We start from the raw sequence: 14,813 nt of genomic DNA, 5'->3' as shown, positions 1-14,813 counted from the left end.
CTTATTTTCACTGCCCCGGCAATCACTGGATAATGAGATCTTTTATTTTTTTTTTTATATTTAAGTATTGTAGGGAAAAAAATTTTCATTTGATTTTTCTTTCTGTTTAATGAAGGAGCATCAGTAGATGTTCTAGATAGTAATAGAGTAGAAAATGTTGTTACTGTTTATTGTGGAAGTCTTGTTCATGTTTACAATACATAAAACATTTTGCATAATTTGAGTAATTTTCACAGAGGGTGATAACATGTGCCAGCTGTTTTGGCTTTTTTATAATTATTTTCTGATCTAGTCTATTATTTGCTGCAAATCAAGTCACTACGGTTTTTATGATACCCATCATCAGTTCTGAGTTTTGCATTGCTGTAAGGCTATTTTTGGAAACTCTTTCAGTTGTTGATCATATGATCACCTTCACAACTTTGAGTTTTCTATCATACTGCACTTTCACATAAATTTTCAAAACCATTGAATCAAATTCTGGAAAACCTGCAGGCTGGAGAGGTTGGCACCTCGGAGTACCCAGTGAAAGCAAGGTTGAAGCAGAGAGTGTAGGAGTTTGTTACATGTTTGTATACTTGAAGATATGTACCTTTGACATACAAGAACATGTGTGCCAACATGTGTGCTTTTATTGAGTTTGTTGCAGATTGCTAAGTGGTTAGAACACTAGCCTCTGAGGCTTTAGGCAAGCACACAGCCAGTTCAATACTTTTCCTAGCTGACCCATCTGTTGAATGGGTACCTGACCTCTTTGAGGTTTGAGGAACTGGAAAAAAGCTGGCTCTGACATAAGGGCTTTCTCTAACACCTCACCCACCTAATGACTAACATTAGGATAAGGGTGATCGTGCTTGACCAGAGCAGAAGCTAGATGGTTAAAGACCTGTTTAGAAGTTCCCATGACCACCCAGTAGAAGTCTGTGCTTGATTGATCAGGGAAAGCAAAAGGGCATGTTGCAGGAGATAGTTGGTTTGTACAGGCTATGCCCTAAATAACCTCTTATGGTTCACAGTTCTATTGGTAGCAAGGCTGAGGCCTTGACACACATTTTTCTCCCTTCAAGGTGTTTACAGGTTGAATTTAAATACTTGTGTGTTTAAGGTATAGGATGTATATGAAAACAGATTTTTAGGCAAAGAAATAAAAATTAGGTTGGTTTATGGTTATCTGCACTTCAGGATCAATGTGGCGAGTATAGAACTTAGCCTTTTGTCCGATAACATTTAAAAAATATTTCATTGTTGGGTTCCCAAATATTTGCAAGATTTTTTTTAAAGTGGAGGGGTGCTCATATTTATATATCACTAACAGATTGAATGGTATACTCTTGATCAGTAACCATAAACACCTAGTTTTTATTTTGTCCCTTTCCCCTACACCATCACTTTTCTTTTTTCTTTTGGTTCACCACTTTCGGTTCTAGCATTTGTGTTCATGAAAATGTTAAATCCATTTCAAGTCACTTGAACCTTGTACTATTGAAATATTAGCTGCATTTCTATCACCAGGGTTTTTGTTGTTAGAAGTTAACACAAACAGCATATGCAGCAAATCAAGACTTATTAGTGAAAAGATTTTATTTTTTTGGTAAGGTAAACTAGGTAAAGAGGATAGGTTATGCTGTGGGTCGATTGGTTGAATTTTATAGTCATCAAGATCTCTGAAACAGACCCATGCTTGTTTGAAGATATGCACAAGGACCTATGAAACCAGTGGAGAAAAAAATTTGTTTGAAATTTGTTTTTAATATGATTGTAAATCAGTAGTGCATCATTTGGCTTTTTTTTGTGATTGTTTTTGATAACAGGTTTTGGTTGTATACAGTTTTTAACACTGTTTTTGAGCCAGTTGGTGTTTCCTGCACATCCTTGAGTTTTTACAGTACATCTTCCAAACTAATACAAGAACCTCAGTAATCAAGCAGCAACCACTACAACTGACAGTTTGCAGTGTAGTTTAATTCTTATAGACTTCATTTTTTTCAGCTCAAGTATATCAGAATAGGGGACTGAACTCGGTGGAGGAAGAAATGCCATTTGAAAGATGGTTCTATTAACCCATTTTCTAAAAAAGAAAATCAGACTTACTCGTTTCAGTCATTGTCAGTTGTGCTTACATTCTTGTAAGATTTCTGACATGAGATAATAGTTTGTGTTTGTCCAAACTATTGGAGGTTGAGGAAGGTTTGGAGAAAAATATTCTAGTCAACACATAGATGGCATGAATGACACTGGTCATGGCCACCTGCAGTTTGTAGAGTGTAGGCGATTGTCACTAATAGTTAAAAGTTATAGGAAGAAGTTCAAAGGTGCTATTATTAAATATTTTTATGGACAAGTGTAATTTTAATATAGTTCTGTTGACAACTAACACACAGGCTCCATCTGTCCACAATGGTGGATCTTTGCTCACTGACATATTAATGGCAGATATTGTTCAGTTTAAAAATTAGGACTCGGTTTGTTAAAAAAGCATTATGAAGTAGGTGAGGTGTTGCCAAAAGAACTGTTTTGTATCCACTCTTTTTCAAAGTGCAAAAAATGAGCAAAACTCTCACCAAAAAACCCCCAAAAGACTACAAGTATATTAATGTAGAACAATCACAAAAAGACCTGCATTTTGTAAAATTCCAGTGGGTTGGATTTACAGTCCTTAACCACCATTTCAAATGCTAGGATGAAGCTGAAGGCAATGTGAGAGTGGTGTGCTCATGAGGTGTAAGCAGGAAACACAGACCATAGTGCCTTATTTCCCTGATTTTCACATGCTTTATTGCTTTTCCCTACAGTGAGTCCCACTCCAGGTTCTTTGCTGCGCAAATTGTTTTGTCCTTCGAATACCTGCATTATCTGGATATCGTATACAGAGATCTCAAACCTGAAAATTTGCTCATAGACCCACAGGGTTACGTCAAAGTAAGTTGAGGCATTTTCAGTTAGATGCAGCTTGATTTTTCATTTTGCTGTGAAGACATGGGGCTGAGGAAGAAATGAAGGGCTTCAGCAATGGGATCGACTACTTTTATTGAAACTTGATTCTTGAAAGCTTGGAAGCTATATAAAATGTAAAGTCATTATTGTAGTCTTGAGTTATGCATACCATGTGCCAAGCATCTTCTTTTCCTTTCTCAGCCAAAAAAAGAAACTGTTATTGTTCATGAAAATTGAGTGTTGATGAAATGTTTTATCCATGGATTGTTCCTGTTGTTGGATTTGAAGTGACATGTTTCTTACACTTTTCTTTGACAGCGAGCCGCATTCCCGATTTTACGCTGCACAAATTGTCTTGGTGTTGGAATACTTGCATCACTTGGATATAATGTACCGAGATTTAAAACCTGAGAACTTACTGATAGATTCCCAAGGTTATCTCAAGGTAGGGTCTGCCAGAATGTCTTCTCTAGACCTCCATCCAATTTTCTGCTACTGGGTTGCCTAGCTTCATGTTGCACTTGCTTCCGTGGCCATGTGGTGATGGGTTATGGGGCCAGGAAAGTGTACCTTGCAAAGTACTGTTTTTCATAAAATCATAATGTTTACTTAGATACTTTTTTTTTCCTAGTATTTTGTGTAGTAAAGTGTAATACTTATTAGACATTTAATGTTTAATCCATTTTGCTTAAGACTAAAAATTTCATTATCTCTTGAATAACAGGAATTAGACTTAAGTGTAGATAAGGGGAGGAAAAAAAATCAGTTTCAAATTATAAACATTGATGAATCTAAAAAGATCTTTGTAGAATGAAATAGAAAATCAGCATTAGCCGGCATTGCTGAGATAGCACTGGCATATGAAACAGTGCTCCATTTAATATTTTCTGAGCAATTTTGGATTTCCCCATTTTAATACATTTAATTGTTACTGGAAGTAATTTTTGAAGATTAGTACAGATTTGTCATGGTAGAACTTTCTGTGGGCCTCACAAAGTAACTTGCTAGAGCATGCTTGGTGGTTATCCCAGAAACAAAAACTGCTGTAAAAAATGGAGTGGATGTGGCATGTCCAGTCCATATGCAGACTGCTGATAACAGTAAACAAAGCTGCATGCTAAATGCATGTTACTTGAGCATTTTCCTGTTCAGAGTTGTGCATTTTACCATTTTTATCTAAGATCATAACTGCCACATTTGGAAAAAAGTTTACCCTTGTTTTCTGTCCATAAAATCACCACAAATAAAATTGTATTTTATTTTGTAGTTACATTTTTTAGAAAAGCATGAGGACCTCTTCCAAAAGCTGTAGGTTGTGGCTGTGAGAGAGCCAATAAAAGCAACTGTGATACTGCAAGAACGGTAATATAACAAAGATGTATAATAAGCTGTTGACGTTGGAAGGAAATGGCTAAGTGCTTTTTTATTTTTTTTAAAAAAAACTAGCCTTAATATTGTGAAGAAATGGCAAATTTTTAGATTATAATTTTTCACTAGACGTGTTTTGGCAGGTAAGGACAGATGGACTGCTAGGAAGAATAAATGGGGATCTAGAAGGGAGGATAAATTGGAGGTGATATGTGATAAGGTAATAATGTCACATTTACTTTTAAGCAAAGATAGCCCCTCTCCATAAATAATTTTTTGATGACAATATGTTGCCAGTGAACAAATAAAAAGTTTTTGCAGAAAAACTGAAATGAATTGCTGAAATTACACAAGTTGACTGCAGGTTGCATTTTAAACACTTTTACAGAAGTAAATGTAACACTGGAGGTAAATTGAATGAATTCTTTCACTATTCTTTTCTCAGAAGAATACTTAGATGTAGGACAGAAAGGTAAATAGTGCTAAAGGTTGCACAAAAGTGTTGCCTTTTTGTGCCCAGAGATTTGAACCAAGTGCAACCTTAGTGATATGCTCAATGTGTGGAAAAAATGTTGATTAAAAGGAAGAACCCATATAATAGTATGCTCACAAAGTGTATGCAATTGATTTTCAAAAAAGAAAATTTCTGGCGAGTGCAAGGGAAAAAGAGACACTAGCTATGCACTTGTTGTTTGCTTGGGCGACCCAAGATTACCTCATTATTACTGTGTTGTATACCTTTTCAGTTTGCCCTTGAAAGTGTTTGTGCCATATTCTTCTTATCCCTTAGATGCCCTACATCAATCATTTTTGATTTTTTTTAAACCCATGCATATTCTGGTTTCTTAGCACCAAAGCTACATCCAGACCTTGTGCATAGCTGTGGTCTTTCTTGCCCAAGTTGCCCCCTTTCAGTGTCATGAGTACATAGGAGTGTGCCCCAACCCCTCCTTCCCTCCTGCTCCCACACAAACTCCCTGTTTTTGGCTTGCCTTGCCCTTTGTCCCATCACCCAAACCAGAGATGGAAGAATCCTGAGAAAATTTTAGCATGCATCTTTATAACTGGTCCCAGCAGCTTACCACATAGCGTGGCCGCCATGCTCCTACCCAAAATATTGACACAAAGACATAATCTGCAGTAAGATGCTGTCAAAACAGGTGTAAGGATGTAAACAACGATCTTCCAAAGTAGAAAACCTAAACATAAACTCTATTTTACATACTGTGGCAGGTTAAACTGTACCTTTGCGTGCATGATCAATTAGTGTATATGACAAGTTTCACTAGAGGATCAGAATCAAAATGGCAAACTAAGCATTGAAGACTCTTTATGTTAGCTGCCAGCATCAGCATGACTGCTTGTAGATGACAGGAATTATCATGGCCCTTATGTTGTTGCTGTGCAGTGTTTGTTGCTTTCATGTCACACCACTTTTGCCGCCATGGGAGTTTGGTTAATGGTAATGCTTCTGTCTGGTGCATTCTGCTGGCCTGCTTTGTTACCCTTATTGTTCTTTTTGGTTTTTGTAAATTAGTCCTTCAGTGTTATGGTCAGAGTTGCCATTTTATTTTCTTTTGCTAGACAGTAAATAAAGCCAGAACTGCCACTAGGATAATGTGGGTAACAGATTGTCAAGATTTTGGACTCTGTGTACAAAATGCCTACCCATGACAGAAAAGGGAATTAGGAGACACATTAGTAATGCTTTTGTTTTGCCTTTAAATGTGGTAATGCAAGTTAGGCGGGGGATATGAAGAGCTGTCTTATTATTTCTTGATGTACTTAAGCACTGAAAAAGACATGAAAAGGTGGTTTTTTCCTCCTTTTTAGTTTCACTCATTTGTTTAGTAATTCTTCACACTTTTTCTGTTGTCCCATAAATTCTGCTTCTATAATACATGTTTCTGAGCTTTCACAGAAATTACTGTTATGAAGGTGCCTTTTCTGTTTGTTAGTTGTAGATTTAGCATGTCTTCATCCATAGGTCTCTGTGCTACTTTTTTTTTTTCCATGCACATGAATTAGAATCTTTTTTAGATTAATCATCAAAAGGCAGTTCTTACTTGGTTTACTGCTGGCAGTATTTCATGTATTTCATATCATGCTTGGCTTATTGTTGTAATTGTTGCCAGGTTTGTATTTATGAGAAGCTTATTGTCAACTTGCAGCAGAGCAAACTTCAAAGGACCTTTAATAAAAATCAAAAGTTCACTTATTAAAATAAGCATAGGATTTTCCATGTTAATCCTAACCTTCCAGCTCTTTCAGCCTCCCACTTGCTGTCATTCTCTCTGTATTTCTGTCTACTGTAGTCTTGGGTAGTCTCTTGAGAAGGCATATCCCTGAATTCTATAATGGCATGTTTTGAAATGTTCTAAGGCAGAAAATAAAAGCATAATGAAATCTAAGAAGAAAGACTGCAAGTTTCATATATCCAATGATTTGTAGATTTTACATACCCACTTAATCTTTTTCTTATAGGTACTGATTACTGTTGTGTACAACAGTGGGAGCTCATATTGCCCCCAGCCCCTCTTCCCCACCCCTCATAAAAAGAAACCCACATTACCATAGTAGAAATACTCTCATGTAGCGTGGTGGGGGTAAGTTACAATAGTAGAAGTGCACTTATTGTAATTTGGTGGGGCAAAGTTACACTTGACCACTGCTGATCTGGCTGTAAATAGCAGCAAGTTGAGAGCTCAGTCTGGAACAATCAGGCAACATTCAGCAGCAGAGGGTGGACCTGGGTTCCCAGCAGCTTAGGAATTTGTAGAAGTGTTCAGAAGTGTGTCAGTGTGTGTATGTTTAGACCAATGTGTGAAAGTGCACAAACATGCTTGCATCACAGCAGCACCATCCCAGGAGAAGAGATTAAGGGCTGCTGTTCTAATATGCACTTACACAGCACATGCATTTACCCACTGGTTTAGACATGATGGCCTTAGGTTAGCTATTGCATGTCATCTTAGAGGGGTTGCACTGTTGCCGTTGTGGCTTTCATTCAGTTGATATTTTCTTGTAAAGTCACTGGGTTCCAGACACTTTGTAGGCATGTTTTCACCTGAAAGGTTGAACTCATTCAAAGGATGTGTGCACTGCAAGACATAACCAAATATAATAGCATGTTATATATACTGAAAAACCTAACACATTTGAGTAAGGTTGTGTGCTTGAATGATTATGCTTGATGTTTGGATGAATGTTTGTTCCTGTAACTGATGCTCTAAATAACTTAGGGACCTGGCAGATGCAAGAGTTAGCTGGAATTTTAACCACAACTAGTATTTGTTGACAACAGTTTTCACCACCTCACCCAAACCCTCCAAATAATAACATTGTGTAGACTTTTAGCTTGTAATTCCCACTATAAAAGAAAAATAAATATGTAAAAAGCACACATGGTAATGAAAAGGATTAAAAAATAATATAATTTTAGGATTGACAGTAATATTACTTAGTTGCACTTTGAATACTTTGCTAGGTCAGTGTAAATGTGGGAGTGGGAAGGACTGATTGTGGGAGGATAGAAACAATCTATTGGATAAACTCCTCTTCAGAGTATCTAGATTTCAGTAAGACTACCCATGGAGTATTTTGGGATTCAGATTTTGTAACACAATATCTTTGCCCGGCAAGCTATGGCAATGGAATGAGGAGAACTCGATGAAATGGAAAGCCTTAATTGGATTGCAAAGCTTGCTACTGTCACCCTATAGCCAATTATGACTATTATTTTATTGTGTCTGCCATTTTATAAAAATCATGCAGATAGTCAATATTTGTGCCAAAGTTTGCTTGGCAAATCAGCATAATATTACAGGCATTCCTTTGACTGTGTAAATGTGAGGCATAAATATAAATATTGCAGGAAAAGGTTAACTATAGCTTGAGATTCAAGAGATAAGAAATGGTTCTCTGACTCATCTGCCAGGTTCCTGTCTGTAACATACTCTATAAGATTTATGTTTATATACCATTTGTATCATGAACTCTCGTTTTTAAAACTCACTAGTGTATCTAATTGTATAGATATATTAATATTTTTTAAATATTTGTTTTTAATGACATATTCGTTATAGTATAATATTGTTGGCTGAAATTTATTTTTTTAGCAGTCATGATTGTTTACTTAATAACAATTGAAAGGTTCAGTGATTTCCACTGTTTTCATTTTTTTTTCTTCTGATTTATAGAAATAACATTTTTGGACTTTAGTTTGAAAAAAGAGCTAAATTCTTAGCAGGCTACTTGAAAAAAAAATGTCCACAGAGCATGTAATTTTCGACCTTATTTTCAGACTGTATGTTGCGCATTTCACAGGTGACAGATTTTGGTTTTGCCAAGCGAGTCAAGGGTCGCACCTGGACACTTTGTGGTACACCTGAATACCTAGCACCGGAGATCATTCTGAGCAAGGTTAGTTATACCAGGAACAAGATGCCTGACATATCCTTGATGAATTGACAGTATAGTATATTATTTTAGACATCAGTAGTAGTTTGACAGTTCAGTTAGGAGTGAGGTACAAAAATTGAAGAATAAAACCTATTTGGTAAAAATAACATTTAGCGGTAGTTGTCAGTGGTTATGTTTGCCATGATTGGCAGTTGGTATATATATATACAACAACTAGAGACACAGTCGGAAATCTGCAGTTCTTGGCATCATGTGTATTTCACATCAGGGTGACAATTGTTATTGTGAAAACTGATATAGTGATTGTGTTATGCTGTCTTAGTTGATGTAAATTTAGTCTTTTTTATTTAGATCCAGGGATTGTTTTTTTTTTAATCAAGTATTTATTTTTTTTGTTCAGGGTTATAACAAGGCAGTAGACTGGTGGGCATTGGGTGTCCTCATCTATGAAATGGCTGCTGGGTACCCACCATTTTTTGCAGATCAGCCTATACAGATCTACGAGAAGATTGTATCTGGCAAGGTAGGATTTTTCGCCATCATCATGTGAAGTTAATGATTTCTTTTTAATAGCCTGTTGGATGATCTTGTTGCAGCAAAGCAATAAAGCTTTCAGGGTCCAGATGATAAGGCAAAAAAGAGAGAGAGCTTGAACTACTAAAAGCACTTGATGTTGCAGAAAAAATTCCCACAGCTATGTTTAGCTGCGACCCAACTGGAAAGGGATGCCCAGAACTGGGTCCGAAGGTGTGGTGTCGTTGCGGCCCTATGCTCCACTGGGGGCGATTAGGAACAAGAAGAAAGATGTTTAGCTGCGTAACACCATCTAACTGCTACCTGTTCCCATCCTGTATGTATCCATTTAACCAGAAGAGCGGCACCAGTGCTATAGGCCTATTCCCTGCTATCTCATGACAAGTGTATCTTGCATGATATTCTCCAAAAAGAAACAGCACTGGAGACAGAGGTCAGCCCGAGTGAATACCCACTGTTGTTGGGAAGAGCTCTCCCATGTGGTTGTAAGGAGAATGGCACTCCAGAAGTTCATGTACAACGTTTCAATGGTTTGAATAATACCTTCTTTGATGGTGGATTTTTGCAGCACATGCCAGACTAGTGCCAGACTTGGTCAGATGCCTTCTTGAAGTCGATAAAGTTATGCTTACGATCTTTACCATGCTTCATCTCTTTAATGCTACCAGAGTATCCATATCATCATTCATTGTGTTTAGGGCAGAAAATTCACCTTTAGCTTGGGCCTTGAATTGCTCTGCAATACTTGGATCCTGCAGCTTGTCCAGGTCAAGGCAACTTGTGGGTTGTACAAATGTTGCTTTACCTTCGGGCTTATTAATATAAGGTTGCGATCACTATGAACATGATAATTGATCAGTTGTTAAAAGGCGTGTACCGAGGTAGCAAGATGGCTTCTTAAGCATCCCACAGAAACAGGCACTTGAAAATGACCAATGCAAGTTGATGCAACATGCTTAACTAGTTATATCCAGTGAGTTAACATCTAAAAAATCAAGTTGCCTCCAAGGGTTGCTGCCATATTTGTGCATGTCATTAAAGTTATCCTGACAAAATCAGAAAATAGGAAAACCAAAGGGCCAAAAAACTAACTGGCTGTTGTTAAGTGTTAAGAAAGCCCTGGTTTTGCTGATTTCCTAATATCTTTACTTTGTATGACTCGGTCTTTGATGATGACATTTGGTCTGTTAATGATTTTAGCTTTCCATTATTGTGGTAAATGAAACAGAATTGCATCATATAGGTTGAGGGTTCAAGGTATTGACTGTCTTTTAATGTAACAATGATTCTGGTCATCTTTAGATTGCATCTTCCTATCGCTAATGTAGTTTTGAAGTCAACAGTCATCCAGATAGACCAAGTGAGTGTAGAACTCCTAAGTTGGTAAATTTTACTAGTTTGGAGAGTTTTGTGAAATACATTTTCTCAGGATAGTTACTGGGGTAGCAATACATCTCAGTTGTGAAGGGCAGGCATGCATACTGCAACAGGCATGTATGGATGCTTTAGCAATTATGCTTGTTCACAACTGTTTTCTTTTTTTAAACAGCCTTTGTGTATTAAAAATGTTTATTTTTTATAATCTTGCCTCTAGGTGCGTTTCCCTTCCCACTTCAGCTCAGACCTGAAGGACTTACTGCGCAACTTGCTGCAGGTGGACCTAACCAAGCGCTTTGGCAATTTGAAAAACGGTGTGAATGACATTAAAAATCACAAATGGTTCTCGACTACTGACTGGATTGCAATCTATCAGAAAAAGGTTGGCATTTTTTCATATAATAGGTTTGTATTTGGAATGGCCTGCCTCCGTCTCTGTACAGTGGAGTCGGGCATGCCTTCCGATCTGGACTTAAAACACATCTCACCTACTATATAACTCGTCCATCCTTTTGTCCTTTCTCCCCCACACTCCTATCTCTGCGTTCGTGTTCTTGTATAACCAGTGTATGTTTATGTCCTCTCACCAAACTGGATGGAGGGAGCAGAGCTTTGTTGCATTTTTGTTTTATCTGATGTCTTCCTCATGTTGGACTTGTGATTGTGGATGATCTTGATGGGTCTGCTATCGTGCATGTGGAATGGGGTGTCTCTTTCGTTTTGGTGGCTATGTCACATTATTTTCACATCACACCATCTATCATCTGTGAAGTGCCTTGTGCTTGTCCATAGGGGAGAAGATAAGGCGCTATACAAGCCATCTGTTGTTGTTATGTTGTGCTTGTTTGTACTCAGTTGTGACATCTGTATCACACAGCCTTTCTCCTCTGTCCGTGGTCTCTTGTGAAGTGCATAGATCTCGTCTTGTGGGGAAATTGCACTATACAAATCCTATTATTATTTGTGATTATTCATTTAAAAAAAAAATGAATTCTTCTTGATTCTGCACAGGCAGTGTGCAGAAGTATTTGAGCTGCTAGTGATATAAATATAAAACTGGCTATAAAGGATGTCTGCTATATTTTGCTTTCTGATTATCTGCTGCTGAGCATAATGTTTTGTTTTGTATATATATTTGCAGGTGGAAGCCCCATTTGTGCCAAAGACAAGAGGTGGTGGAGATACCTGCAACTTTGATGACTATGAGGAAGAGCCTCTTCGCATCTCTTCCACAGAGAAATGTGCCAAGGAATTTGCAGACTTTTGAGTTAACATCTGTCTGGCAGATGATTGGCTGGCCTGCACGTGTGTATGTGCAAGTGTGTTTGTGTGTGTGAATATACACATATGCATGAAAGAAAGCTATGCATGGATCTTCATGTGTGTCCAGTCACGGCTTGTGCCCACATCGGTCAGCGCCAGTATGTAATGTGTGGCCATGAAGCCCACCTTTGGCAGAAAAGAGCCAGCAAAAACTGGCTGGTGGCACCATTTCACCATCCGAGACTTCCCTTCTTGTGCATACAGGACTTACCCCATTTGATGCTCCTCCTTACCCTCTCACACCACTCACATCTCGCATTGGACACTGTGGGCCATGTTGTGGCACTTGAACCTTGTTAACGCACAGCCTCCTGTTTCTTCAGGGACTTGTAGTAGCACAAGAGATTTTGCTATCCTGAAGAGCATAGACCAATGACAGACTGCCTTGGTCTGCTCAAGGAAAAACCAAGAAAGCAGAAGAGCCACAAAGGGTGTGCAGCACCAGGGACTACAAGAGAGCTTGCTTTGCCCAGCATTTGCTCTCCAGTAGTTTCTCAGTGTTCAGTTTGGAGTTGTGGCAGAAATAATTGGGAGGCTTAAAAAAAAAAAAATGGAAAAGGAGCAATTGAGATGTGGATATGACCGCTTTACTAAAATGTCATTTATCCTTCAAGGACATTTGTTGGTGCTTCTTAGACACCTTGCATCCTGTTTGACCTCTGTCCCGTTTTGACTTGGGGGAATGACAGGGAGGGTTTTGCACAGAATCTACTGTTTGCAGTGCCCATCAGCATTTGCCACTCACCCCTCCTCCCTTTCCCCCTTATTCCTTAGCTGAGAGGCCGAGACTACAGTGGGCTTACTGCGTACTGTTCATAGTGGTGACATTGTTGATATTATATGACGTAATGATTTTGACTGTGTCTGAGTGTGTGTTGTGCCTGTCTTTCAGTATATTTCAGTTGTGTTCGCTTGGGCTTACACTGCCAAGTCTGGAGCCTCCATGTCAGAGTGACTGTAGTGGTCAGTGCATTGGGATGCAATGGGATATGCTCATTGTCAGCCAGCTCCTTAACTAATGTAGAGCATGGCAGTAATGGCTCGTTCAGTTAGCAGCGTAGTGGTGCCTGACATAATGCACAAAGTCATCCTCGGACTGTGCAAGTAGTTTGGTCCCTCCTGATTTTGTTCATCTTCAAACTTGGGCATAATTTTGTTTAGAAATGCTGCCTCTTTATGCAGCATGCAAGCAACAAAGTTTACTGAACCATGCACCCACTTTCTCTCTTAGGGGATAATAGACTTGGGGGCCTCCTGTCTACAAAAAAAAAAAAAATTGTGTGTTTTCAGGGGAGTTTTTTCCTTGCTTCTTTGTCCCTAATTTTTCAGAAAATGTTACAACCTGTGTCTTCTCTTACCTTCTTCAGTAAAAGCATGTCATAGAAGTGTCATGAGTATGTAGGCAAAATGCACTTGGGCAGAAGTTTGTTGGAATGTTCTGCATATACAGAGTTAAAGTGGAGAATGACCACATTTTAATTAGCAAGTAACCTTTCTGCTCGAAAGGTAGTTACCTGAGGCCAGCAAGGCTAAAGGGAGGTCATTCCCACCCTCCTTTGCCCTGTGAAATATAATCTGTGGGTAGAGGGGTCAGCTGTTTCATGGTTGCTCTCAGGTAAGAACTAATAGTTACATTCGGAAGCAACACAGGTGAAAAGCAGCCGGTCACTGTTTGACCCTCAAGTTGAACATAATAATCACATTGTGATGATCCAATAAATCAGCAGTTGCATCAGTGCATAATTCTGCTTGCTTTTCACAGTTAACTCTGATCCTCTCCTGCCTGCACTTTGACACTCTTGTACTGGAAAAATAAACAATGTTATTTGAAAGTGCTTTTTTCTGCTTGATTTACTATGTCTTTGTACCTATATATTTCTTTGTACATATCACAGTTGTCATGTTCATTGAATAGTTGACCTTCTAGTGCATTGAAAATCTTATTATGTACTGTTGGAGACACCTTGATGTCACTGGGTGCATCCATTTCATTCTCTTTAGTTGTGCTTTGTCAAATGTTACATTTAATGTGCTAAAATGTAAGACAGTTTAACATGTAGGTTTTCTCTTCTTTTTTTTTTTTTCAAATCTTGTGTATACCTGGAGATTGTTTGAACTCTAGATCTGATGTCATTAAAAAAAATGAACATTTGGTTCCAAAAATGTGCAGTGTGTTTGTAGCATGTTTGGTCATTAGCTGTCCTCTAGTTGCAGGCAAGCTAATAAAGGAGTCTGGTTGTAACTGGTGGTGTAATGCTCTGCAGTCAGCTAAAATGCCGATATGTTGTACTTTAACCTGTTTTGGCTTGACTGCTTCATGTTTGCCATCGTTGGGGAAGGTCTGTAGCTGGATGGTGGAGTGCCACATTGCTTGCACCAAGAGGGCATCGAGCGTTACAATCATCCAACAAACAAAAGATTTTCAAGAGAAGCACTTCCTTAAAGCATATGTGTAGCTGTGCTTGAAAATGAAAAAGATTTGGGGTAAAGGATTTTCCTGGATTTTTTTTTTTTTAAAGTATTATCAGGTTAAATATGACAGAAAAGTTTACTTCTGAAAATGAGCTTTTGTTAATATTTTCCCTCCTATCATGCATAGAACATTTGTAGGACTTGAAAAGTTTGTGTGTATCAAAAGTCATCACAAGCTAGATCAGGTAGTCTTCCACGGTCCCTGGTTATATGGTTCATGGCCTAAATAAACGTTCATCAGCATTGGAGGAGTTGATGTTAACTAAAAACTTTTGAGAGGGCTGCATAAAATGGATGTGTTTTTCATGGTTGCTGCATCTTATTTGAAAATGTCGCTATTTGCACACTTGTTCTGGCATAAAAACATTACACAAAATTTCAGT

General features: G+C 38.2%; 1 protein-coding gene across 14 annotated transcripts in view; it reads left to right on the top strand.

The window, feature by feature from the left end:
* LOC112573234 (cAMP-dependent protein kinase catalytic subunit beta) overlaps positions 1 to 14,110 on the top strand; it is a 144,513-nt gene extending 130,403 nt beyond the window's left edge. For 12 of the 14 annotated variants that reach the window (XM_025253413.1, XM_025253419.1, XM_025253415.1 and 9 more), the window contains 5 exons: positions 3,253 to 3,379; positions 8,629 to 8,724; positions 9,125 to 9,247; positions 10,853 to 11,017; positions 11,777 to 14,110. In XM_025253413.1, the coding sequence (XP_025109198.1) occupies positions 3,253 to 3,379; positions 8,629 to 8,724; positions 9,125 to 9,247; positions 10,853 to 11,017; positions 11,777 to 11,902 (637 nt within the window). In that variant the 3' untranslated portion in view covers positions 11,903 to 14,110. Of the gene's footprint in view, positions 1 to 2,792; positions 2,920 to 3,252; positions 3,380 to 8,628; positions 8,725 to 9,124; positions 9,248 to 10,852; positions 11,018 to 11,776 lie in introns of all 14 variants that reach the window. The other 2 variants (XM_025253418.1, XM_025253425.1) reach the window with 1 other exon arrangement.
* Positions 14,111 to 14,813: the final 703 nt, after the last annotated feature.

The sequence above is a fragment of the Pomacea canaliculata genome, linkage group LG10 (genome assembly GCF_003073045.1).
Source record: "Pomacea canaliculata isolate SZHN2017 linkage group LG10, ASM307304v1, whole genome shotgun sequence".
Classification (NCBI taxonomy): domain Eukaryota; kingdom Metazoa; phylum Mollusca; class Gastropoda; order Architaenioglossa; family Ampullariidae; genus Pomacea; species Pomacea canaliculata.
This window is presented reverse-complemented; position numbering and strand designations above follow the sequence as displayed.